The 27,050-nt window shown below is 34.4% G+C and overlaps 1 protein-coding gene across 8 annotated transcripts in view; it reads left to right on the top strand.

Moving 5' to 3' along the window:
- LOC134656249 (small conductance calcium-activated potassium channel protein) overlaps positions 1-16,603 on the top strand; it is a 278,759-nt gene extending 262,156 nt beyond the window's left edge. Inside the window, exons 6-18 of one of the 8 annotated variants that reach the window (XM_063511755.1) lie at positions 1,896-2,025; positions 2,772-2,867; positions 3,475-3,648; positions 4,771-4,791; positions 7,311-7,453; positions 7,853-7,957; positions 9,667-9,802; positions 11,323-11,433; positions 11,789-11,916; positions 12,107-12,176; positions 13,324-13,443; positions 14,414-14,556; positions 16,220-16,603. In XM_063511755.1, the coding sequence (XP_063367825.1) occupies positions 1,896-2,025; positions 2,772-2,867; positions 3,475-3,648; positions 4,771-4,791; positions 7,311-7,453; positions 7,853-7,957; positions 9,667-9,802; positions 11,323-11,433; positions 11,789-11,916; positions 12,107-12,176; positions 13,324-13,443; positions 14,414-14,556; positions 16,220-16,367 (1,525 nt within the window). In that variant the 3' untranslated portion in view covers positions 16,368-16,603. Of the gene's footprint in view, positions 1-1,895; positions 2,026-2,771; positions 2,868-3,474; positions 3,649-4,770; positions 4,792-6,461; positions 6,486-7,310; positions 7,454-7,852; positions 7,958-9,166; positions 9,303-9,666; positions 9,803-11,157; positions 11,269-11,322; positions 11,434-11,788; positions 11,917-12,106; positions 12,177-13,323; positions 13,444-14,413; positions 14,557-16,219 lie in introns of all 8 variants that reach the window. The other 7 variants (XM_063511756.1, XM_063511759.1, XM_063511758.1 and 4 more) reach the window with 7 other exon arrangements.
- The last annotated feature ends 10,447 nt before the right edge of the window (positions 16,604-27,050 follow it).

Raw genomic sequence — 27,050 nt, 5'->3', positions numbered from 1 at the left:
CGGAGCGGGGGCCTTCCCCTTTCTGTCTGAGTCGACGTCCTAATTTTAATTTGTAATTTTAGATATAACTATTATACGATTAATTGTGAGACAGATTTCATTAACACATTACTAAGAGTTATGTTGAGTCAGAGATTTTTTCTAAATCAATACAATCAAAGTTCAACATTGAGCGACCCTTTACCTTTCTATAACTGACCACAAAATGTAATTTATAATAATGAAGACATTATGAATAGTTGGGTCATACCCAGATTTAGATTGTATTTTCTATATTGGTGAAAAATATCCTAAAGTTCGCATGCCGCTGTAACACAGCATTAGCGGAATGCAATAATAACATTTTAAAAATAATTATAATGGCGGTCTTCAGATGACACGCAGTCGCGCGGGCGGCGGGCCAGTAAGTGCGTGGAAGCACTGAAAAAAAAAGCCGATTCATTGAGTAATTCATAAAAAATAAGATCAATATCCTAAAACCAATTTTGCTGTTACTAACTGCATCAATCAGCGCAAGAAATTGTACCATCAATCAAAACATTAACACATTTTGAAATAATAATACCGGTCCTGATTGCTTGCAACCTTTTAATTATGCAAAGGGGTGTTGTATGAAAAACAACTTAGTGAACTTATGAAATCATTTGGTCGTTTGTCTGCAAATACATATAATGTTTTACTTTACAATTTGGACTTCATATTAAGGCTGATTTAGACGCCGCGCGAACTCGCATGCGATTTTAGTTACATTGCGGACTGTCGGTTACGTCCAATTTAGCCGGCCGATCAAAACCCGCAATGTAATGAAACTCGCATGCGAGTTCTCGCATCGTCTAAATGAGTCCTTAGGTGAAAATAGTGCCAACAACAATAATTAAGTAGTAAAATACTAATGAAAATTTAATTATTACTTTGCACGTGCTACGAAACACGATTAGCAGTTAATAACAAAATTAATAGTTTACTCACAGCGACGAACATAGATATTGAATTTTATGCTTCGTTTAGAGGCAAACTGCCGATTGTTTTAATAATGACTTCAGCCTTGGACGAACGAAAATAACTTGCATCAGGGACGCATCGATTTCTCCGTCTTTGGAATTATTAAAGAACTAGAAAGGCAAATATGCATTTAGGTACCATTACTTTGTGGGTATGATATTAATTCCCTAATCAATACTGAAACCTAATAAAATATTAGATGAGTAGATGTAAGTTAAGTAGGTATGTAAAATATGACTTTATACCTCTATTCAAGTAGAAGAAATCTGAAAGTGGGATTAGATAAATTTTACCTTTTTAGATAAAAAAGTTTTACTAGTAACTTACCTACTTAATAATAAAAGTACACAGATCTAGCTAAATAAAAAAAAAGAATGGATACAATACCTAGCTCGCATTAGTTTATGACATTGACAAACAACAGTATCAAATTTGTTATAACTCTTCTGAAAAGTTTACTTTGTTCATAGTTCATATCAAACCTTATGGAATTCGAGGCAAGTTTTAAGCATTGAGACTGCAGACTCTCGGCGCGATACGGGAAATGAATTAGAGATCCACTAGATATGAAATAGTAAAGATATGTGACGTTCCACGGTAAAGGTACCTTATGGCGGCTGGCCCTTACGCTATTATTAACACCGCTCCAATATTCAGCCGGGGCCATGGTACCTTTTGCCGTGGAACGTCACATATCTTTACTATTTCATATCTAGTGAATCTCTAAATCATTTCCCTAATCGCGCCGTCTCGTCTGTCCGCGACGCGTTGTCAATGCGAACGTGTCTCAGCACTCTGTGCCTGAAAATAGATAGGTACATCAGCTAATGAAACGAAACGTAAATATGTATATAACTAATAGTTAACTTTAAAAATTATGTTTCTTTTTTCAGATTAGGTAGGCGAAAGGCGTTATTCGAAAAGCGAAAACGAATAAGTGACTACGCACTAGTGATGGGGATGTTCGGTATTATAATTATGGTTATAGAAAATGAACTCTCAAGTGCCGGTGTTTATACAAAGGTAATATATTAATACAATTTTATTATTTACATAGAGGCTGCTAAAAGTAAATATCGAACTTACTCATATAGCAATACAAAAAGGCTTGCGATTTTATTTCGTGAAATATAGAGTGACTTCAACAGTTTTTTTTATGGCTTGTTCGATAGTTATCGCAGTACGTCTAATAAACACACCTTATCTTTAGCAATTTAGTAGAATGAATCAGGGATGTTGCGGATGCCGATTTTTTGACATCCGCGGAAGCGGATGCGGATGCGGATTTTTAAAGGCTCACATCTGCGGATGCGGATGTCAAGATAGATACATAAAAAACGTAAAATATTACATTTTTATTTCAAAAAACCGGCCAAGTGCGAATCGGACTCGCGTTCCAAGGGTTCCGTACATTAAGTCCCACTCACGCTTGACTGCTCATTTCTAATAGGTTTTTTGGCTATATAATGACTAAATTACCTAGCAGTCGTCACTTACGCCGATGCTAAGACGTTCCTGTACCGACCTGTTCCACATCCGCATCCGCATTAAACTCCGCATCGATTTTATGCGGATGCGGATGCAGATGCGGATGTTGAAAATAATGCGGAAGTTCCGCGGTTGCGGATGTGGATATTCGCAGCATCCCTGGAATTAACAACGAAGCGGCTTCGTTTTATCTGAAAAAAAAAATATCTTTTTTTATACGAGTATGTTATATATTCTGACGTTTATAATAAGTACTTAATAATTATAATAATCGATTTCAGGCATCAATATATTCGCAGGCGTTAAAGACGCTTATATCAATGTCAACTGTGATCTTACTTGGCCTAATCGTCGCGTATCACGCTTTAGAAGTACAGGTAAGTTTTAAATATAGCGCCCATTAATATACACTTATTTTAGTATTGGAATTTTTTTTAACGACTAACTGTGTTAGAGCCGAACTCAATAGCTTGATGTTATAATGTAGCGTCAACTGTTTGTATAATGATTATAATGAATCTGAGCCTTATAATATTTGAAAGTGGTTTAAAGTTTATTCAGCCTTTTTTTTACTTAACTTTAGATACTGAAATAATAATAGTTTGTAATGTTAGTTTGTAATAATGGAAACCTGGATCTTATTTAGACTTTGGTAACAAATAAGAAAACCGGCCTAGTGCGAGTCGGACTCGCGCATAAACGGTTCCGCACCATCAAAAAAAAATAGAGCAAAAAAATCGTGTTTGTTGTATGGGAGCCCCCCTTAAATATTTATTTTATTTTATTTTTGGTATTTATTGTTATAGCGGCAACAGAGATACATCATTTGTGAAAATTTCAACTGTCTAGCTATCGCAGTTCATGAGATACAGCCTGGTAACAGACGGACGGACAGCGAAGTCTTAGTAATAGGGTCCCGTTTTTTGCCCTTTGGGTACGGAACCCTAAAAAAATTGCTAAACATGTATTTATTTATAATTACAGTTATTTATGATAGACAACTGCGCTGACGACTGGCGGATAGCAATGACGTGGCAGCGGATAGCGCAGATTGCACTCGAACTCGCCATTTGTGCCGTCCACCCGATCCCGGGCCAGTACACCTTCACGTGGACTACGAAACTAGCCAACAAAGGCGGCGTTATAGGCGTTGAAGTTGTAAGTATTTTTTTAAATGTCATTATAAACCATCAGGCGCAAAGGAAATTTATGACGCAACTGCGCAGCGATGCCATTTTCCATATAGCTAACTAGGTATATACGGCTCGATTCGGGAAACGAATTAACTATATGTATACGATATAGTAAAGATATGTGACGTTCCACGGCAAAATGTACCCTATGGCGGCTGGCGCCGCGATTCGGGAAATGAATTAGAGACTCACTAGATATGAAATATTAAATATATGTGACGTTCTACGGCAAAAGGTACCTTATGGCGGCTGGCACTTACGTCGCATAGCGCCGCAATAATATTGGTGTCTTTTAATTTTTCTTTTTATAACTCCAGATCATGGTCCCGACGGAAGACCAGCGCTAACCTAGCCAGGCTAGCACCATGCTGAGTCGGGACCATTTCGTGACTTTGTTGTTATGTTACCTGTTATTTTCTTTACTTATTTTTGGTCACGAATAAACGCTCTCTATTCTATTCTATTCTCTATTCTCTATTCTATTCTAATAACAGCGCAAGCGCCAACCGCCATAGGTAAGTACCTTTTCTCGTGGGACGTCACATATCTTTACTATATCGTATCTAGTTAATGTCTAATTAATTTCCCGAATCGCGCCGATAGACGATGTAAATACTTATAACCGGGAAAAATATGACTTTTAAAGTAAAATCAGATGAGACGCAGTATATCTTGGCGATAATAAGTTTCACTTTGTGTCTCTAATTTGGTCATTGCAATCGAATCTCTGACTTGTAGTCTTTGAAATATGTATCTTTTTTATATGTCTCTATTTATTGGATACGATTAAATATGATTATTATCGAGTAGGTTTATATCATTCTCCTTTATCTACATCTGGAGATTCGTGAAACTAACAAACTTCAGGTGTTCAGTTTTTTAAATTCAATATTCTACCTTTCATCAGGATTTTACTTTTTCCTCAAAATTTATAAGTATATTTAATGGTGTCCAATAACTTGTACTTTGAAATCTGCTAAAATTTATAGTAATGTTAAAATTTTTGATTGTAATTTTTCCCAAGTAGAATAATACCGATGTTTTTCGTAAAAAGTAACATTTGGTTTTGTAATTCATTCATTCATAGTTTCCTAAAATTGGTACCTACGTATGTATTTGAGTAACTTTACACTTAGTTTTTATAGCTTTGAATAGTTTTAGTATTCATTCTCACATGAAAAATAGATTTCTTGTAGTTATATTCAACAAATGGTGAGTTTGCAATAGCACGTTCAATATGCTTTGAATTATTTATTTGCGTTTTTGTCACGAATCGTGTATATGTCGCAGGGAAATGATCAAAACAGAGATTTGAACAAATCTCTAAGGGATATGATCAAATCACGCAGGATGTTAAAATGGCGAATCCATATCATCATTTCCCTAGAAAAATTCAGTCATTTGACCAAATCACTGACTCTGTTTAGTGAAAAGACAAAATCGGCCAATAAACGCGAAACGCTTTTTCATTTCACTAGATTTGTTTAGGAATTTGACAAAATCCCTAACGACGACAGTAAGTTGACGAAACGAACTTAAAAAGTCAACTAGTTTTATCATTTCGCTAAACAAGTTTAGTGAAATGGTAAAGTCTCAACTGGAAGATAGTACCTATATGGTGATTTGATTAAATCTCTGAACAGTTTAGTGAAATGACGAAAGCAAGACAGAATACAACAGTTTACTCTACAGTTAAGCGATTTGATCAAATCTCTGACTAGATTAAGTGAACATTTTTGAAAATATCGGCTGAAAAAATGAAAGAGACTTCTCTGCACAAAGAGTTGCTAATCAAATCAAGCGTGTTGGTGGACGTCCCTAAGGTAGACAGAGGTCCATTAGATGGAAGTAATGTACCGGGGATTATTTTAAATAGGTATTAAAAATTATCTGTACCAAATCGGTACATCTGTCGGCATCATAATTTCAAAAAATTTCACTTAATCTAGTCAGAGATTTGATCAAATCGCTTAACTGTAGAGTAAACTGTTGTATTATGTACTTGCTTTCGTCATTTCACTAAACCTTTCAGAGATTTAATCAAATTACCATATAGGTACCATCTTCCAGTTGAGACTTTATCATTTCACTAAACCTGTTTAGCGAAATGATAAAACAAGTTGATTTTTTAAGTTCGTTTCGTCAACTTACTGTCGTGGTTAGGGATTTTGTCAAATTCCTAAACAAATCTAGTGAAATGAAAAAGCGTTTCGCGTTTATTGGCCGATTTTGTCTTTTCACTAAACAGAGTCAGTGATTTGGTCAAATTACTGAATTTTTCTAGGGAAATGATGATATGGATTCGCCATTTTAACATCCTGCGTGATTTGATCATATCCCTTAGAGATTTGTTCGAATCTCTGTTTTGATCATTTCCCTGCGACATATAAACAATCTATGCGACTTTCTACTGGTATGCTTTCATTTTGCCTGACAAGTTTTTGCTAAATATTTTTTGGTATGCACTTTATTTCACATTTCAATACTTTTTTATAATAATTTGTATATGAAATAAAATGCAAAATAATATGTTCTGTGCTATTAGAGTGCATCATATACATATATATAATGTGTCATTTAATAGAACTTGATAACTATGTAAACAAAAGCTACTAGTAAATTGACATTCAGTGTCAATTTTAGTATGGCGGTTTGTTTACATAGTTAGCAAGTTATATTGAATGACACTTTATAATTAGCAAAAAGTTTTTTTGGCAAAACGAAAGGCTCCATTGGTGCTATTATATATCTGATATTTCCTTTCATTTTCTCCCATAGGGCACAATGTATAAGCAAATTCAGGTCTGTATTAAATCAAAATGGTACAGTTGACAGTAATGGCGATGTGTGATGGCATGTTAATGTCGATAATGACGTCGGTTGTATTCGTCCTTTTTAAAATTTATTCATGTTTTCCTAATTGTCCACCTGCATTTCTATAACTAGAAGTTATCAATGGAATCACAATAGAAAAATAAAACAACTGATCTACTGATATAGAGAATCACCACACCGTTTTGTGTCTGTGGTGTGTTTTTTCCGTGTGTGCGTTTTGTTTGAGGTACATGTAAACAAAATTGACCCGAACTTGCCTCAAACCTTGAATGTGTGGTTTTTTATTTACTTCTTCACCGTTTCACAGTTTTAGCACTTGTACTGTTCCAGTTAAGATCTCATGAATTAAAATTTAGAAGGGCAAATGATTAAAATTTGAGAATCGTAACTCTATAGAAACAGTTTGTGCATGTTTCCAGCTAGACGCTAGTCTCAAATCTTGTAATCAATTATAATGTTACTATTGCTGAATTGTTAGCCTTTTTATGATTTGATTTTATACTTAATAAAATAGGTAGGTTTTTAGAGATCAGTACTTATGGTTACTTCACGTAACCAGATGTTCCAGTGAATTTTTAAATATTTTCCATCGGTAGCCTTGTAATAACGTTAATAACGTTTTAGGCAACAGCTTAACTAGGTGTTAATATCTATATCTAGGTACTATCTAGATTGCTTTAGTTAAAACAAAAAAAGAAATTGTTCTTAAATATATTGGAACATGTTGAACGCATTTACAACCCTTTTTTCTGCACAAATGATGCTTCAAAATATTTTTATTTCTGATTCCAGGTACCGTACGACGTCACACTGTCGCTGCCTATGTTCTTTCGGCTATATCTAATATGCAGGGTTATGCTTCTTCATAGTAAATTATTTACGGATGCTTCGTCGCGAAGTATAGGAGCCTTAAACAGAATTAATTTTAACACAAGGTGAGTAGTAGTTGTATTTTTCTTAATTTTATTTATTACATATCTCTTTTGTTTTTCGTTACCGGTTTTAAGATCTTTTGCTTTAATGAGTCCTTATAAGAAAATTCAATTTGACGTGATAAGGAACTGCTACAATAAAGCCCCAATTTTCATAGAAATTTGATATTTATAGTGACAATTCACATTTTTGTAATTGAAAAGTTTATGCAGAGTTGGTCTGGCTGTATGATATTATATGTAGGTTTACGTTTTTAAATTCTATTTTGTTTGATACCTTAATTCATACTGAATGTTTGTCATTTATTTATCAAAGAAGAGAAACACAGTTAATTTTTTACAGTAATTAATCGCAGGCCACGCGTTTTATTAATTTATATTTATTTATGTCAATGTTTACAGGTTTGTCTTGAAGACACTTATGACCATTTGCCCCGGAACGGTGTTACTAGTTTTTATGGTTTCCCTTTGGATAATTGCAAGCTGGACTTTAAGACAATGTGAAAGGTTAGTATCATTTACAATGAAGTGTGTTTCATTTTTTACTTGGTGACGTATATAGTTGGAACCTACGTGCAGTTTGTCGGCAACTTTTAAGTATAAAATATAAGCTGTTTTTTTTTTCTTTTTTTCGCCATCAGTATTGTCGCTTTCATTATTTTCAGTATGATACAGTTTGTAGTCTTGTACACCTATTCCGTTACAGTTGTAACGGAATCCACCGGTGTTGCCTACGAGGGCATGCTATCGCTTTTGTGCTGTCGTATCGTATTTATTGTTTTGTGCTTAATTTATCCACTGTCTGTTTTGTTGTCGGTATCTGTTTACATTTTTGCGGAATATTGTATGTAGCGAAGCCAGGTTCATTACCATCACAAGACAAGAGTTTGACTTTGATTAATCAATTATAGCTTTAATAAGGTACAAGACACATATGCTATATATCTGTTTATATGTTAGCTAGACACAGAGCAAGTGTTGGCCGCACTTTCAAAAATGTTGTAGACACATTGTAGCGTGTCGTCACATGAAAACAATGCACTATCACTTTTATATGTAAAACAACAACAAACACACGAAATATAATTAAAATTTTGCTACATTTGAACTAGGTACTTAAGAAGTTAAAAAATAATAACTAATTTGAAGACATGGAAACTGTAGCGCACTAGCTCATGAGAGATCTTGAACCCTCGTCAAGAAGCACCAAATCACTGCACCTGTCTCACAATCATATCAAACCACGTTCCTTTATGTATCATTTAAAATAAATTGGTATTTCAAAATTATTCTTCCATTATTATATATCTTCCTTCTATCTTTAGTCTCCGAATCTATTGGTTGTCTATATTTGTGTCCTTTAACATCAAAATGTAACAAAATTTTATTCACGCATGGCTAAAAATATTTGTTAAATTTCCAACCCCAATAAATGTTTAGTCTGCACGCTGTACGTATGCGGTATTAGTAAATATTTGTGTAGTAAACAATATTTGTCGTCGTTCAATGGGCATGCTAAATTAATTAAAAGACATAGCATTGATATTTGGGTATATTCATCACATATTCATTTAGTAATGGTTTGTCAATGGTGGAATTTTGAATCATCACTTTAAATTACTTACATGAAAGTTTGGCCACCAAATTTTCTTTATTATAAAGATATAAGTAATTAAGATTATCGTGGCGGTTCTTGTCGGGCGTTTTGGCTCTCAGGTTCCATGACGAAGACCATGCCAATTTGCTAAACTCAATGTGGCTGACAGCTATAACCTTCCTCTGTGTGGGGTACGGCGACATTGTGCCCAACACTTACTGCGGTCGCGGCATTACCCTCACCTGCGGTATGGTGGTATGTATCAAATACAGCAATTTACGCGTGACAAAACACTGGTTTTGCGAGTTTATTTTTAGTTTATTACGTATCATGTGTTTTCTAGCCAACGCAAGATTAGGACTTGCATTGTGTAGAAAGCGCTAATAAGGTAAAGGTGAGCCATTTTAAACAATATTATTTTAATTTCACAATCAACTTAACAATCAAAGTCAAACTCTTTTGATACTAAAAAACCTGCGCGGTATAATACCTCACTTCTTTTTACGTTCAATGAAAATGTTTATGCTTAGGCCGGCTTGCAAGAAACGCTTAGGTCTGTTACTTTAACACTGTCGTAGGTATAAAACATTTCGTTCAGACAGATTTATTGACGATTCAGGTTTCACGATGAAGAACACGCTAATCTACTGAATGCAATGTGGCTTATTGCAATTACGTTTCTCTCCGTCGGTTTTGGTGACATTGTGCCAAACACGTATTGCGGCAGAGGTATTGCTGTTAGCACCGGCATTATGGTAAGTTAATATAATAAAACACCTTTTAACTATTTGTGTTGACTGACACCGGTGTTAAATTTCGATTGATATTCACAAATCTATATCACTGACAAATCTTTAATGCAATCTCATTATTTCTTGATACTTGTAAACGTGTTCTAATCTTACAACTTTGGAAAATCTTCTCGTCAGTCAACACTTATTTAGCATCGATGTAAAATACATAACACACACAACACATAAATGCTTTACACATTTGATGGAAATGCTCACATTGTATTTGGTGTATCAATGTTACGGTATATCGGTTGGAAGTTCACGTTAACTGTGTTGAGTATCGCAGTAAATATTGCTTTATTAATTTATGTAATTAATGCAGTGTCAAAAACACATCACATAAGTAATGTCAAATTCACATACTTCGTAGGCTTACACCATTGACTCAAATGTTAACGAATTTGTCGGGTTAAAATGCTTCACTCCATGTTTCACTTCACCATATAAACTATTTGTAGTTATGTACTTGCAGGTAATTGAGTTTCTTGGATACAGTAAAGTACGGTTTTGATGATTTTCAAGTAAAGTAACGTCCATTTCCCTGTTAAAGCCAGCTATTAGAAACGTTTGTAGAATGGAATGCTTCTTTCTCCTTACTATTTTCTAGAACTCTCTTCACAAATATTTCACTAAAATTGCACAATAACTTTGTTTTTTAAAATGGCTCACTTTTCCTGAGATTATTTTATTAAGTACAAAGATTACACAATAAACTTGTTGCACCTAAAATAGTGCTTTTGTAATTTACTGTAAATGTTGAAAAAATAATTTGATATTGTCGCAATTTAAAACTTGGTACACTATTGTAAGGAAAAATAATCGTGACAATGTGCAGAATTTATTGTTTTAAGAACTATTGGATTAATCTTCCATGAACGTCTTTGCAATAGTGTATTATTGATACCTATTCGTATCGTTTTGAAATATGGAAAAAGGTAACCAATTCTTTTGTTTTTATTTTATTTTCTTATGACATCAATAATTTTCACGTGCATCTAGATATAAAATAAATTAAATTATAATTCTTGGAGAAATAAATAAAATTAAGTCTTTCTACTCTTTAATCAAGCGAGGGTAATCGAGGCAATACTTGGCCAAAATTTTAGACGAACCTTCATTTTTTTCGAAAAGGGAATGAAATTTAAAGTTGTGTCTATTATCCTCCATATTTAAAATGAAATAAATTAAATAAATAAAGTCTAAGCACATAGCCAAAAATTATTTTCATTTTAGCCTTTCAACTTTTTATTTATTTATTGGAATGGAAAACTTAATGCTTCCACGTTCGCTTTTACATTAAGATATTCACTTAACAGGGAGCTGGATGCACAGCGTTATTAGTCGCGGTTGTTTCAAGAAAATTAGAATTAACTAGAGCTGAGAAGCACGTTCATAACTTCATGATGGACACACAACTTACTAAAAGAGTAAGTATTACGGTGACCTCAGTTCATCACAAGTATTGTTAATCTAATTAACAGGGGGCTGGCTGTACAGCATTATTAGTGACCGTTGCTTCAAGAAAGTTAGAGTTAACTAGAGCGGAGAAACATGTGCATAACTTCATGATGGAAACGCAACTAACAAAAAAGGTAAGGTGGTTGTTACTCAAGTAACAACTACGGAACATGAAATGAGGTAAGTCTTTGCAAGCTAGGTAATGTTAATCCTTTTAATACAAAATTTTCATGCTAATGACACTAATAGTTTAAATTCTACATTAAATAAACATGATTTAAAAACAGATAATTACTGATAAGCAACACTTTATATTTATAGGCTAGAATAATATATGTATGCAATGTAGTTTAAGATTTTTATCCACGCCAAATAAAATATTAATTTAAAACGTATTGTTACTAAAACTGTGTTGTTTTTTGCTCGTTATACAATATTATGTTCATAACTGAATAGTGCTTAATATAACTATTTTAATGGATATTCCAGTTAAAAAATGCAGCAGCCAACGTGCTACGAGAAACGTGGTTAATATATAAACACACAAGACTAGTCAAAAGAGTTCATCCGGGGCGAGTCCGAACTCACCAGAGGAAGTTCTTGTTAGCCATATATGCGTAAGTATAGAAATGATAGGATATCCAGATAGATCATTTTAGTAAAAAAATAAAAAGTTGTGATGCAGCGTTTAGTACAATGTTAAGTTTAGAAAAAAATATTTATAATCAAGTATTGTGTGAATGTTATTACAATGAAAGTAACTATACTACATTATGTTATATTTTTCCAACATAATATTTTTTACAGATTACGAAAAGTTAAAATGGATCAAAGAAAGTTAATGGATAATGCCAACACGATAACAGACATGGCAAAGGTTAGTTGTATAGTGGTTTATAATATTAATTGCTACACTCATCCCATGTCACACTCATTTAGTTTTCCCTGGCACAACACTTGGCCATATTTCGTCGTTTGACAACCAAAATTTAAAGTCAACTATTCTATATATCTCAGTATCGAAGAATGTGGTCTTCGGGCAGGATGTTGGAATGTCCCTGAATAGCAAGCTACTAATATTAATGCGACTGACTTAATGACCTATAAAATTTAGTGCCACTTGTCGAAAATTTTCAAGGTAGATTCTACAACTGAGTATTTCAGACATAATTTATTACTAGGCGGGAGACAGAAAAACGTAGTGGAACAATTTCTGAAGACGAAAGACGCAAAAACGTGTTGCCTACTTAAGCGTGCGTGGTGGTGCCTAAAGCTTGCGAATGCAAATGATCTGATGATGTGGTCATGCCCCTCAGTCATACAATGAGAAAACAAGCGGCTGGCCTGATTCTAATTTTAAGATACGTCATTAATTAGATCTAGATCCGATCCGTATCGTATCTAGAACTAGTTTTTGACATATATTAAAATTAAAATCAGGCCGAAGGAAGAAGATGATCCATAAATCAGTATCTATTTGGTACTGAAATATGAGCTATCTAAAAACATTTTCTCGTAACTTTTGGTTGTCAACTGAAGATTGAACTTACAAGTAATGGTGCATCTTTTTATTAGAAAAAGAGACACAAGATGTTTGTAAGTTTTGGCTCAAGCAGAGCGTGTCCCTAGTAAAGCAGTGTCATTATTATTTTTGTCCAGTCTTTTAGTATTAAATTTATATATCAACTAATTTTTGACTCCTTATACCTGGTCTTAGAAGGATCTTCTAAATTAGAGTTAATAATTATTAGTCGCTAGCATACTTGTGCCTAATTAGCTGCATGTCAATTTCCATTTCAATTTCCATCTAGCATGTGCTATTTAGATAATGTAGAAGAATCTTAGTACCTAGACAGTTTAAGACTAATACGTACTTTTTCGACTTTTCAAACATGAACAGCATTCTGTACACACACCCAACAGACATTCACAACACATAGGGCAGGATACCGAGAACACTAAAACACGTTATACTTAAATTAAAATCAACAGTGAATAAATAACTGCAAAGCGATTGATAGTAGGACCCCTTTCTTTTGCAGACCCAAAATACTGTTTACGAAATAGTATCCGATATGAGCACAAGACAAGATAGTATAGAAGAGAGATTAACCAGCTTAGAAGAAAAACTTACCGCCTTACAGGTGAGGTTACTTCAATTATATATTAACATAATTTACTAGATAATTATAAGTTATAACCCTATCATGTAATTAAATATTTATATTTTGTATATATTGTTGACTAAGTACCCTCACACAAACCTTATTGAAGTTAATGCGGGACTTAGTCCATTTGCGGAATTATTATAAATGCGAAAGTGTGTCTGTCTGTCTGTTACCTCTTCACGCTTTAACCGGAGGGCCGATTTAGTTGAAATTTGGTATACAGACACTTTAAGTTCCGGGAAAGGACATAGGATACTTTTTATCCCAGAACTCACCCCTCAAGGGGGTGAAAAGGGAAATGGAAATTTGTATGGGGAATCAATACCCGCTGAACCGATTTAGATAAAACTTGGTATGCGAATAGTTTGAGCCGTTGGAAAGGATATAGAACAGTTTTTATTCCCGAAATCATCCCTTAAGGGTGTAAAAACTGGTGAGGAAATTTATAGAGTGGACCAATTTGGGGATGAAAAGAAGGATGAATAAAAAACAGATTTGTTTGAAAAGTAAGGTACCCAAATTACTTATTAGACGCTGACGAAGTCGCGGGCAAAAGTTAGTGTTCTATATTATAAAAAAATAAAATAAACATTATATTTATTTTTGCTTTACTAGTTACTTTTTTCTTAAATTTCTAAGATTCAACTCAGTGAAAAAAATAGTAATGAATGAATGAATGAAATGAATGAATAAATGAATGAAATCGTTTATTTCAGGCAACTAGTGGCCCATACATAAATACCTTAAAACTAGCATACATATTATAAAAATATAACTAAACACTAAAAAACACATTATGATTGCGATGCATTACGCAACCCCGCAGTGTCAGGGAATAAATTGATCATTATAAAGGGATTAATAGGGTTTCTTCTTTAAGTGTGAATACACTTTTTATTAAATAAGTAGAAATGTCAGTAACAACAACATGCATTGCGTATTACAGGAACAAGTAAACAGCCTACCAGATGTGGTGGCCAGGTGCTTGCAGCAGTGCTGGGAGCGGGCAGAGTCTCGCAAAAACTACCTGCATCCAGACACTGCTGCGGCACCTACCCCACCCGCTAGCGCCATAACCCCTCACGCCCGGTATGTGCATAATAGGCTAGATAACAAAATTTAATTTATGGTATCAATCAATCAGGTTTGTTTTTAGGATCAAATGTCTATATGGGACCCATTGCATTAAAGCAATACAAAAGTCAGAAATGATAGTCAAAGTCCGACAGTCGTACTTCACTCGCGAAACGCCCCAAACAAATCGCTATGTGAACGTGACGTCAAGGTCACTGAGAGCGCATCTTGAATTATGAACAAAACAAGAAAATTGCATTTTTGTCGGTGAAATATTGCGTTTATGTATATAGTTGCCATACAATCTTTTTTTGGATAAAATGTGAGGAATAGAATGGTATCCTTACTTAATTCGTTTTTGAAAGTTAAAAAAAAAACTAAAATTTTAAAACTTTCAGGTGCTGCATTTGTGTATTATTTCCATATATTTTTTTTAATATCCACAATATTGTGATAAATTGCTCATTTGCTATCTATTTTACTAGATTTTGTTATAAAATTCAACATGTGTCATCATCCCTATACTCGACCTCTTTACGTCAACTGCTGAACATATTGCTTTGACGACCAGTCTGGCTTAAGGATGACCCACGCTAGGCCGGGCCGGAGCTTCCGGCGCTTCGTTTTCTATTGAAAGCACCACGTTATCACCGATCAGCCATCGTAGAAAATGACATGTCCCCGCCTCGGCCCGGGCGCGGCCCGGTCTATCGTGAGTCATCTTTTAGTCGGCAGTGACCCTGCCTATGAAGTCGCTGGTTCTGGGTTCGATCTGCCACAGAATAAATAATAGTACTAGGTACAGAAGACTCACTCTCTAACAAAACGCGTCTGTTACGATCAGCACAGATATGGCCGCTAGGTGACGACAGCGCCACGCGCGGCTTATGGCTAGCCACCAAAATTGGTGTGGAACGGATGTACTTATGGCTACCTGTAGCAAAGCGACGAAATCGCGGAGTGAGCCGTGCCTGATCCTGCTAAGAGAATTTGTGTTATGAGCACTGCTATTTGTTAAGAGAATTTGTGTTATGGGCGTTGCTATTTGTTCCTGAGTTATGGGTGTTTTCTATGTATTTAAGTGTTTGCAAATTATATTATTATATTCATCGTTGTCTGAGTATACAACACGAGCCTTCATGAGCTTACTGTGGGGCTTAGTCCATTTGTATAAGGATAAGGATGTATAATATTTGTTTAATTATTCTTCTTTTATTCCATTCCTGAGCTAATTTCATAAACAACCTTCCGCAATATTCTCAATATCATACGCATGTATGAATATCTATCAAGCTTAAGGACGCGTGGCGCTTCTTTAATCCAAAAGTGGTAACCGATTCGTTTAAATGTTGGTCTACGATGCCATTCTGCCTGGTAACAAGTGCCGCATCTATTTTAATATAGTCAATGGAGTTTTTAATGGTACGGCAGCATGATCTCTGTGTGCTACCCGTATTTTAAGGCTCCTCTACACGATGGGCCAGTGCCGGCCACTCCAAGGACGCATTTATGCGTTAGAGGGAGCAAGTGATATTGCTATCTCATTCTACCGCATGGCGTCTCTTGGAGTGGCCGGCGCTGGCCCATCGTGTAGAGGAGCCATAGACATCATAAATATGCAGTATGACAACGGTCTCAACAGCAGCATTAAAATATTTAGTTGATTTTTTTTTTTCAGAACATTAACGACAGCATCACATCCCTGGCCACCGAGCCCAATCCTGCCGGGAGTCAGGACCCATTCAGCCCCGGAGAGCACCGTGGCGCACTCCCCAGCGCCGACCAGCCCAGCGACTCACGGAGCCCGGCCTCCGCTACCCAGCTGAGTACCGCCTTCCAACTCCGAACTGTTGTGCTGAACTCGTCAAAACTCGGCGCCCCTCCTCTGACCCCCCTTAATATAACTACGACCAGATGATGGCGAAAGAAACATATCGTGGACCTCGAAAATAGGATAACTTTCAGTATTGTGCTGCTCTTTTGGTGCTAAATTATCTTTTTAACCCAGATCTCAGATACCAGCACTTAACCATGTTTACTACTTAGTGATCTGAATTGTATCAAACACACGTTACCATGTTAGAAACCAGCATAATATATGAACTTGCATACTAGAACATTATTAGGTAAAACTTAAAAATAATACTAAGACAGGAGATTCCTCAAATAAATTAATTCAGGTCTATTGATATGATTCTATCGCCAAATGGACCACGCCTCGGAGCGAGATAAGGTCAGCCGTAGTTTTTCGCTGTTCCCAAAAACTTTCGGATGTGTGGGACTGTTTTCTAATAGGTATTGCTTAGATAGTGAAAAGAAATTAGCCAGAAAGGACTTGCTGTTGTGATTATACAAAAATGCTTTATCGATACGCGCTTTAGAGTACGTTAGAATATATTTTGAATACATTATCAAGATAGACATAGGCTAGTTAACGTACCAACACGTCTGTTCACGTTTTATCCTTTGTTTCAAGAACCAATCCACTCTGTATTTATTCACTGCATCTATTTTTTTGTAAATAGGTTAAGTATAACAATGAAAAAGGCTTGCAAATTTTTCAAAATATAAACCCAATTAACCGTTTTTTTCCACTGATATTGAGCATTTTGTCATTAATTTCGACAAAAAGGATTTTATATGCACTATGAAAATGTTTAAAGTCATCAAAATAAAAATGTAATAGGTACTTAGTAGGTACCTACTTATGAAAGTAAAGTACACGGGATAAGTAATCAATACGATAAATATGTCAGTGGCAAAGTGACTTTTTATAACCTGTGCTGTACAAGTAAAATAAGCCTCCAAGATCAAATGTAAAACCTGTACTGTAACCCTCCAGAAGGCCTAAGATGGCCGGCTCTTTATCATTTATCACCCTGTCTGTCAAGTTCTAACAAGAACTGATAATTTATGATCATTCAATAAATCGGTTTTATAAATATCTTGTATTTGAAAATGCTACAAATATTGTGTAAAATCCTTATTGCCAAGTTTTATTGCAAGACATTTGTGTTAACCATGAAACAAGTGCCTATTTGTGTCTTGTCACATTGAAATTAAGGCATAAAAAGCTACGTGTTTCAACATGCTAGAATATAAATATAGTTAAAATGACAAATATTGTTTGAGTAACGACCTGATTCTAACTTTAATAAATGTGAAAAATTAGATCCGATCCATATCATATCTAGGTCAAGTTTTTGACCTAAGTATATTAAAATTAGAATCAAGCCGTTACTCTGACTCGTCTACAATATTGAGGTATCGTACAATTAAATTTCTTGCATTATGTAAAAGTATGTCTTTTAGAGGAAAATATAGTTCATAGAGATTTTATTGTACACTCAGACTTAAATGAGATACTTAATGGCCAGTTATTTCTATAAATTGGTTTTAGTTCCTATGAGAGTATTTATTTATAATAATTTAAGATAAAGGTGTTGTGAACCTGCTTTTTTGACAAAGATTTATAATTTATAATCCTCCACAAACAGCACATAGCGACTGCTTATTTAAAGACCAACTTTTGTTCTTAAATTAAAGTAAAAATATTTATGTTAAATAACTACTGAAAATAAAATTACTTTGTTTAAAGAGCAGATTTGAACACCGATATAGTATGTTATCTTGCTTGCCAGTTTTAGCTTTAACGGAACTGTAAGTGCAAGGCCTGAGTGGACGCTCGAAGCGGAGCGTTCGGCGGGGCGTGCAGCGTGGCGTCGGGCTCACACGTGATGTGAGCAGCGTGCACTAAGGCCGCTCCTATACGCTTGCATTTGTTTAACATGCACGCCGCACGCCCCGCCCCGCTGCACGCCCAACTCGAGCGTCCACTCAGGCCTTACACTAACAATTGTAACGTGACAGACGAACGTCAGCACATCATACGATCTATAAGCCGTATACACACTTTACTTAGATATAGATAAATTGAATTGTTACTACCTGCCTATTGACACGTAGTTTGTCAAATTTTTATAACATTAGATTAACTAGGTCAAGCTTTGATAAGACATTAAGATTGATGGCTGTCTAAATAGTGCCTAAAACACTACGAAAATTTCGATAATTCAGTTTTATTACCTAGTATGAATTTGTAAATAGACGAAAACCTTAAAATTGAGAGCATAATATTTTATAGGATTATCTGAATTAATAGTGTTACGAGTACACGTGCGATGGGATCAATAACTTTGTATATTTTAGTTCTGTAGCGTCTTTCATTAAAGTAAACACACTAATTAGTAGTGCTAAAACCCAACCATTATTTTAAGCAACAATGACTGTTTATTCATGGACGTGTAAATCATAAATAAATCATAAATCATTTACAAGTGCTTACACGTCCGTGAAAACAATCATTCGATTAAATCTGACGTTGTTATATTAGGTATGCTTAAAAAATGTGCGCCAATATAAATTATATCTGAAACGTAGGGTTCCAATGTTTTGTCCACGAAAATATTATACGCTGAGCAAACTTTATTTACGATAATGATAGCATCCTTAGGGCAATACATTTGTCAAAAACAAACTAAATGTATGGCTTACTACGCTGTCAAAGTCTGCTTTCAATAAATTTGCTCAAAAAATTATTTTTTCACGGCCCTCTGGTTTAGCTTCGTATGTCATTACGTGCACTGAATCAAATAAAAATAAAATATTCATTGATCGCCCGGCCTAGTACCTAAGATACGCGAATGGCGATAACACAATGTAAATAAATGAATCATCATGTACTGTTCACCCAAATCAAGTGTGAAGTCTTTCTATAATGCTATTTTACCGATATTTTTGACAAACGACATATTATGACATGACGTTTTGTACCATACAAGTTTTGCAATAAAATCATAATATATGCTATTACGAACGTTTGCAAATGCAATACGAGTCAAATGTTACAAAATTACATTACCTAACATTACAAACATTATCGTCAGCTTAACAAATCGGAGCAGTAACACATATACTTTAAATTGTTTTTTCCGAAATAACGTCGGGGGCTAACAGAAAATATCTCAAAGTAAATTATTATAAAAAATTTAACACGCGTTTAACTTCATTAACATTTTTATAGCACTTACACTTGGAATGTTCATAAAAGAAATCAACATGACTAAAATTACAACCGCCGTATATATAAAAAAAAGTTCAGTACCTACTATAAACCTAGTCAACATACCAAAGTTTTGTTTATACTTTACAAGTAATTGAAGTTTATTAATAAAATATTATTTATTTGGTAGTTATATGACGCATTGTAATATCGACCTCCTTTACATTAATAACAAAATTGAGTAATGCGATAAGTCCATATAGTCCATAAACTAAAACTTTTTATGTACATTAGCACAAGACCACAATAAACGTACCAAACATATTGTGTTAAAAATAAACAAATAGAAAAGTCTTAATTGAAATCCTATTATGAATTCAGATGGTTTAATTTATTGTTTCGTATTCAAGTTTGAGGTAGTAGTGTATTAAAAATATTAACTTAGAGTTTTAATTCGAAACACCAACTAGTATTTTTAGATATACGATCAATAATATAGTAGGAATAAACCAATATCTTTCGCATAGTTATTATAAGATCTTGTATTGCCTTTCCCATTTCAAAGTAACGTGAAAAGTTTATTAAACTTAATATATTCCCATTTCCTAGTATTTTAACTACCTCAAAATTATCACGTCTCTTTTGTATTTAATATAGCATTTAATACATTTTGCTCCCTCTCCTATATACATGCCAATATATATTAGTATGTGGGCTTAGATTAATTTAATAAGAAGCTTACAATTTTTTTGACAACTTCATTGTTTTAGTTAGAGACACGACTTTGTATTAAGCTTTTTATTGACACAAATTTTGTTCGTGTTCTTGTTTAGTTTTAACCTCAATATTAAACGATTTTACCAACATCACGATGCTTGAGCTGAAATTACACCATCTTGTCTGATGAGGAAAGAAAAAGCGATTTAAAATTGACTTCAATAGCATGTGAGGTTTAAACAAGGAATTATCAGCAAAATACACTGTTCTTAATCTAACTTTAAAAAAAATTGGTGACACAAAAGACAGATTTATAACAAGTCCACATTAAATATATGTATATTGTCTGAAATATAGAGAAAGAAATCTTGTGTAATAATTAATTAAAATCATCTTCAACATTGACGCTTTAATTAAATTCCAAGCGCACAATATCAAAACCACTAAACATTAACTACCTATTACTTACATTTTGATTCTTGTTGTAACTGAGTAGATTAAGAGTTGCTTTACTTAAATTTGTATTTCCTATAGTACTCACAAATAAAAGTGTTCGCGTACTTATCATAGAAAATAACATAGCGAAATCTTGTATTACGATTTTACTACTCAAAGTATTACCTAGGTATATGGTACTTGTGCAGTCTCACAGACCCTACAGAGAAAGACCCTAAATTCCACATGTTTACACTTCCAAAAAACGGGTGTTTACACTACCAAAAAATGGGTGTTTTCACTACTAAAAAATGGGTGTTCACACTACCAAAATGGCTTTTGGGTGGCCCCAACTGTGGTCTAACCCTTATTCGTAAAAATTAGCAACCTCTTACAAACCTTTATCAAATTATGTGTTTCTTTTTAACAATAACAAACTGTCATCAACGGTTTGTTAGATTTGACAAAAGTTTGTGATTTACGTCATAATACTGCAACTATGATATCAATACCATATTTTTTTGTGTCGGAACAGATGTTCGAGTTACTTTTGCACCTTACCCACAGTTGAGAGATTTTAGACTAAAGGTAGTTTGACATATTATGGAGAAAAGTAAGCATTTCTACGACGTTGAAATAAATACAGTCATGTATCTTTATTTTATGTAAATTATTTTCATAAAATATTGTCTGTGAGGCCGAACACAAGCAAATTTATCTTTTGTAATACATACATACATAAGGCATGTCGTAATCTTTACAATGAAAATTATTCCCTTTATTAGTGGTATTGACATTACCTATTTATTTATAATAAGAATTGACCAAATGTTGTTTAAGATTGAATACCTATAGATACCTAGGATTTGTAAATAATTATTTCTTAGATAAAGTCAGTAAGACGGTATGTATAGTATAACTGTGTAAATACATGTTGTATTTGCAAATTTTATTGTAAATATGCAATTATACCGTTATAGAAAATTGTTTTTATTTAATAACGATCAGTTATAAAATGAATTCTTTAGTTGTACGGAATGTTCCATGCGGTGCGCTCACAGATGAGACAAATTTTTGTGATCATGAAAAAACGAAAGTGTAATTTCGATTATATGAGTTGTAGTATTTTTCAGACTGAATTTTTATTTTTGTGTGTACCTGAATCTGAAGAAAATGTTGTGTTTCTCCCTTTAAATACTAGTAAGGTGCATTGAGATAACTTTGAAAGGGGGGTAATTTTTTAATATCGGTAATATCTACTAAACCAGAAGCATTTTATACTAAAGTAGAAACTGCTGCTAGTTTAGTAGATATATTATGCAATTTTTAGAATTAACCCTTATTCGAAATTACCCCAATGCACCACAACATATTAGAATAGGAGCACAGGTCACTATGTGAAAATTGAGGCATCTATCCCCCTTACTGTTCTACAAGTTTCGAGTTAAAATAAATATGGCACGTCTCAATTAACCTTCTACGAGTAATATTCAGTTCGCTTTTTAACTGATTTTGCCATCAGTCGTGCAACCAATCTCTGTCCACCCCCAAACGTACCCCCCAACCGAAAGGGCACACGCCCTTACTATTTAGCGCCTCCAAGCTGGCTACAGATCAACGTATTTCAACTATTCGACACTAGAGGACGTCGTTTAAGGTTCCAACATCTACCATGAGTGGCGCCTCTGTGCTGGTATATAACTGATAGACGAATGCAGCACAATTTAAATAGGTAAGTACTATAAATAGGTATTTAAGGTGGTTGCTGAAATACTTTCTATGGTCAAAATTGGACTAAAAAGAAAAAGGTATTGATTATTAAATAATCGCTCTATTATCTTGAGAAATAATTTATGCGATTATTATTATTAGCGGCAATAGTTATCACATACGACCACCCATCAAAATTATGTCTCTTGATAATATAATATGCGTAGTTACAACATTCCGTAAGTTTATGAAAGCTCACTAAGCTGGGGAGGAAGGTCTATTTCATAGTAATGCAATACAGTCGGCTTTATTCGGTTAACACTTCATTTATATGCGGCCTAAATCCCGTTTTAGGTCAGAATGTTATTGAATTTATTTTTGGCGATAAGTTACTGTATAAAAACTGATTTGGAGTTTTTTGTTTGAATTGTCTAAGCACTGAAAACTTGCTCAACAGACTCCCATGTCAAATCTATCTTTAAACAATAGTAATCCTCTACCAAAAAATATCCGTTGATATTCGGATGACACCGACATCGCGACATCCGTTGCACGTTAAATAAGTGTTTAAATCCAACTAGGAAACCAATAAAAATAATTTTATGGAATATTTCTTTGATATGTGTTTTGAATTTAGGACAATTTGGGACGGGTACCGCCATGGCCGGATGGTCTAGTAAACTCGTAAGCTCAAGACGCGAGTTTGATTCCCGCCTCGGCCACCGGTGGAGTTGGTCTATCACATCTATTTCAGTTTACGTCACTATTGAAGAAATTGATAGTGGCAACGCCCGTGTCAACTCCGGCCGTAATGCCGCAACAGTAATGCCGGATGGCAGTTAAGTACAGCCCTGTAATCCACTTTGCGAATAGATGGGCAGGAGCAGATGGCTAGTGGGTTGCAGCAGTTATGTATCCTAATTGAGAATTATTCTTTTCCTGGTTGTGAGCGGTTACAGTTGGAGAAGCAAATAAAGTTGGTTTTGTTGGTGTTAAGGGTAAGCAGGTGCCTCTGCAACCAGTTAGCAATTTTTGACGACTGGTCTGGCCTAGTGGGTAGTGACCCTGCCTGTGAAGCCGCGGTCCTGGGTTCGAATCCCGGTAAGGGCATTTATTTGTGTGTTATTTGTGTGATATTTGTTCCTGAGTCTTGGGTGTTTTCTATGTATTTGTATATTATATATATCGTTGTCTGAGTACCCACAACACAAGCCTTCTTGAGCTTACTGTGGGACTTAGTCAATCTGTGTAAGAATGTCCTATAATATTTATTTATTTATTATTTATTTGTGAGGCCAAGTTCTGCAGAGAGGCTTAAGTAGGTAATTATCCTTTCGAAATAAAAAGTTACTCCAATCAAAAACCGACTGACACTACACGATTTAATATTTTGTTGTATTGCCTTTTTTATTAGTCAATAGAACTTAAATAAAACAAGATAGAAAATGATTTTAGGTTTGACAAATTAGGTTATTATAAAGCAATCTTATCAATCATATCAATTTTCTCTATCCAATATGGCAAGGCTTTTTAGTTCTCCAATTTACCACGTCAGTAGACACAATAAATTATAGTGCCCAAATTTACTCCAGGTGCGCTACAATAAATAGTAGTCATAACGGTAAAAACGGCTATTTTTCATCGTACAGAAGATATTTATATATAAGAAGATTGTCCCAACAGTTACCCACATGGGTAGGGTTTGCAATCCGGATCCGAAATGTATGAAATTATCCGGATCTGGATCCGGATCCGCGGATATTCCCATACATTTCGGATCCGTCGTGCAAACCCTACACATGGGCATGCAATGTTTACTTACATCTACTTAATACCTATATTTACATACATGCATTTGAAACAGTACTTGAAATGTGTGGACATATCTTGATAAAGATTGAATTTTGGCCTGGCCAACCAAAAGCACAAATTACACAAATAAGTATGTGTTGAATTTATTTTAAGTGACCGTTAGCTAGAATCTGGTTGGAAAAGCATTAACACGTTCACAGTCCCGTGCCCCACATATGGGTCACGGCAAGCCTCTATTAAAAGGCCGTAAGGTTGACAGTTAACAGTTAGGACAGTGGACGTGTTAAGTTCGAATGAAGTAAGCGACAGACTTCTTATGACAGACTTTTTTAAAATAATTTTATATTAAATATTAAAGAACTGATATTAGCATTTTTATACCTAATCATTAGCTTGGAAAAAACGGAATACTTAGGTTTTACCGAACAAATAAATAATTCAAGACTTGATTTGCAATCGTGTGTTGAATTCAAATGCCCTAAGTATTTTTTAAAATTTTATTTATTACGCTCGCGAATAACTTAATGTATGCCTCGTCATTTACAAAAAGAAAAAAAAAACTGTTTCTCGTGCATACCATAATAAACGAAGCATTATATTCAGTTGATAAATACTGTCTTTTTTTTAAAGAGTAGCTGTACGTGTGTTATTAATCAAGAGATGAATTAGCGATGTTTGTTCTAAGAAAAAAAAAGTTACAGGCAATGATCGTTTTGTTACGGTTTTGATATTATATTGATATGACCTTAAATATCGTTCACGCTTCGTGCGTGGACAATCACTAAGACGCTCGTCATGATCGTATCAAAACTATAACAAATTATTAAACTAGAATTGACCTCCTTGTCGCATCCGCCAATGGGAAATCGTGAAGATCATTGGGAACAATTTTAGATAAAAATAACAAAAAGGTAGTTAAAAACTGGTTAGAATTACCTATGTACACAAAAACGCTGAAAGTATTGTTAAAAATACAGATATAATGATAACATGTTACTTAAAACCGATGTTGCAGAGGCACAGAGTGCTTTATGGCTCGTCTACACGATGGGCCAATGCCGGCCACTCCAAGGGAGGCAGCCATATGGTAGAATGAGTTAGCAATATCACTTGCTCCCTCTAACGCATAAATGCGTCCCTTGGAGTGGCCGGCGTTGGCCCATCGTGTAGAGGAGCCATTAAGAATTTGAGCACACCAATAATTTAAATTATGTAAAAATTAGGGAAAATGTTATTTATTCTCAATTTCGTCAGTTTATGTTAACCTTAAAAATAAAATTTAACTTGAAGCAATAACTTAACTTTTAGTAATGACCACAAATGAAACAGAAAACCTCTACATTACGTTTAAATAACTCAATTTACGGTCGGGTCGGTAGCAGAGGGTCAGAGCTCCGCTGTACAATGCAGCAGCTAACTTATTACTGAATTATAAATTACTTTATGAATAATGTAAATCATTTAAAATTCTTACCCTTTATATGCTACCGTTCAAAGTGAATACCATTTTAGTCTGCATCCATCAGCAGAAAGAAAAAACAGCATCCAAAACCTTTAAGAAGGTAGATTAAATCATAACACTAACATGCTTAGTTATCAAAACGGAGACAGGTAATAATTACTACTAGATTATTTTTAATGTAGGAATTACATTTTAAAGAACTTAAAAAATCAGATCACAAAATTTTCTAGAAATTAAAATTAAAATCAGATCCTAAATTTAAATCGTCATGTTCTCAAATCTAATCAGTAGAAGATGAGATTTGTTGAGAAATAAATTATTTCCCATGATACGAGTTAAGGTTTAAATTCAATTTGGGTATTAAAACATCCTACTTTGAAAAATAAATTCTTCCTCGTTTTTTAAAAGGTACTTACTTCTGCACAGCTATTAAACAAATTAGCTACATTAGTAAAGTTACATTATTTTTACTCAATATTATACAGATGTAGTAATGCATAATTTCTTTACCATCGTATTTTCTCGGAAATGTTCGTCTGTGTCATGCGCCTTCAGTCAATCTCAGAAATTTTTTACTGATTGAAATAGCATGAGACGTTCGTACGTTTCCGTGACAATATGGTAGGATTATGCCCTACATCTGTACTAAATAGCACGCTATAATTTGAGATAAGTGTGTTTTTGAAGTAAAAACTTCTTCAGCGGCGCTGGGCACTTTTTGAGATGGGGAAAAAATTATAAACTCGAGACAGCGTAAGGCGATCACGTGACCGTAAGTCCCGTAAGGTGGCCACTCATAATTTAAATGGCATTTAAATCAATAAAGAAAAACTCAATGTTATTTGACATTTATGTTGCGGACTCCTTTTCAAGACTCTTTACCTATGTTCAAATAATTTGACGTTGTCGTGGCAGTATGTAAATAAACATGTCGGTGAAAAAGTGTGATCATATTTGAGAATGATAATAATACATAATAAATAAATAGAATACCTCCGCTAAACGTATGTATCGTGTTACCGGGCGTCGGTAACATAGTGAGGGGAGTTTTCACTTCTATCGGCACTCCCGGAGTGCAACCGTTGTTGCTTGTTTTGTTGTACAGAAGAATGTGTACATATTTTTTTAGTTTTTGATTGCAAATTATTTGTATTTAAATTTAAATGTAATATGTTTAAACGATTCGACAATGCATGTCGTTGTGATGTGACTATTGAATAAATTTATGTCAAATAATTTTTTTTCGTACCTACGTCAAATATTTTCGTGCATTTATCTTCCTCGTTAAAATGGTGTCGCTTGAAATACTTA

Source organism: Cydia amplana, chromosome 18 (genome assembly GCF_948474715.1).
Source record: "Cydia amplana chromosome 18, ilCydAmpl1.1, whole genome shotgun sequence".
Taxonomy (NCBI): domain Eukaryota; kingdom Metazoa; phylum Arthropoda; class Insecta; order Lepidoptera; family Tortricidae; genus Cydia; species Cydia amplana.
The sequence above is the reverse complement of the archived record's forward strand: the minus strand, read 5'-3'. Positions and strand labels throughout refer to the sequence as shown.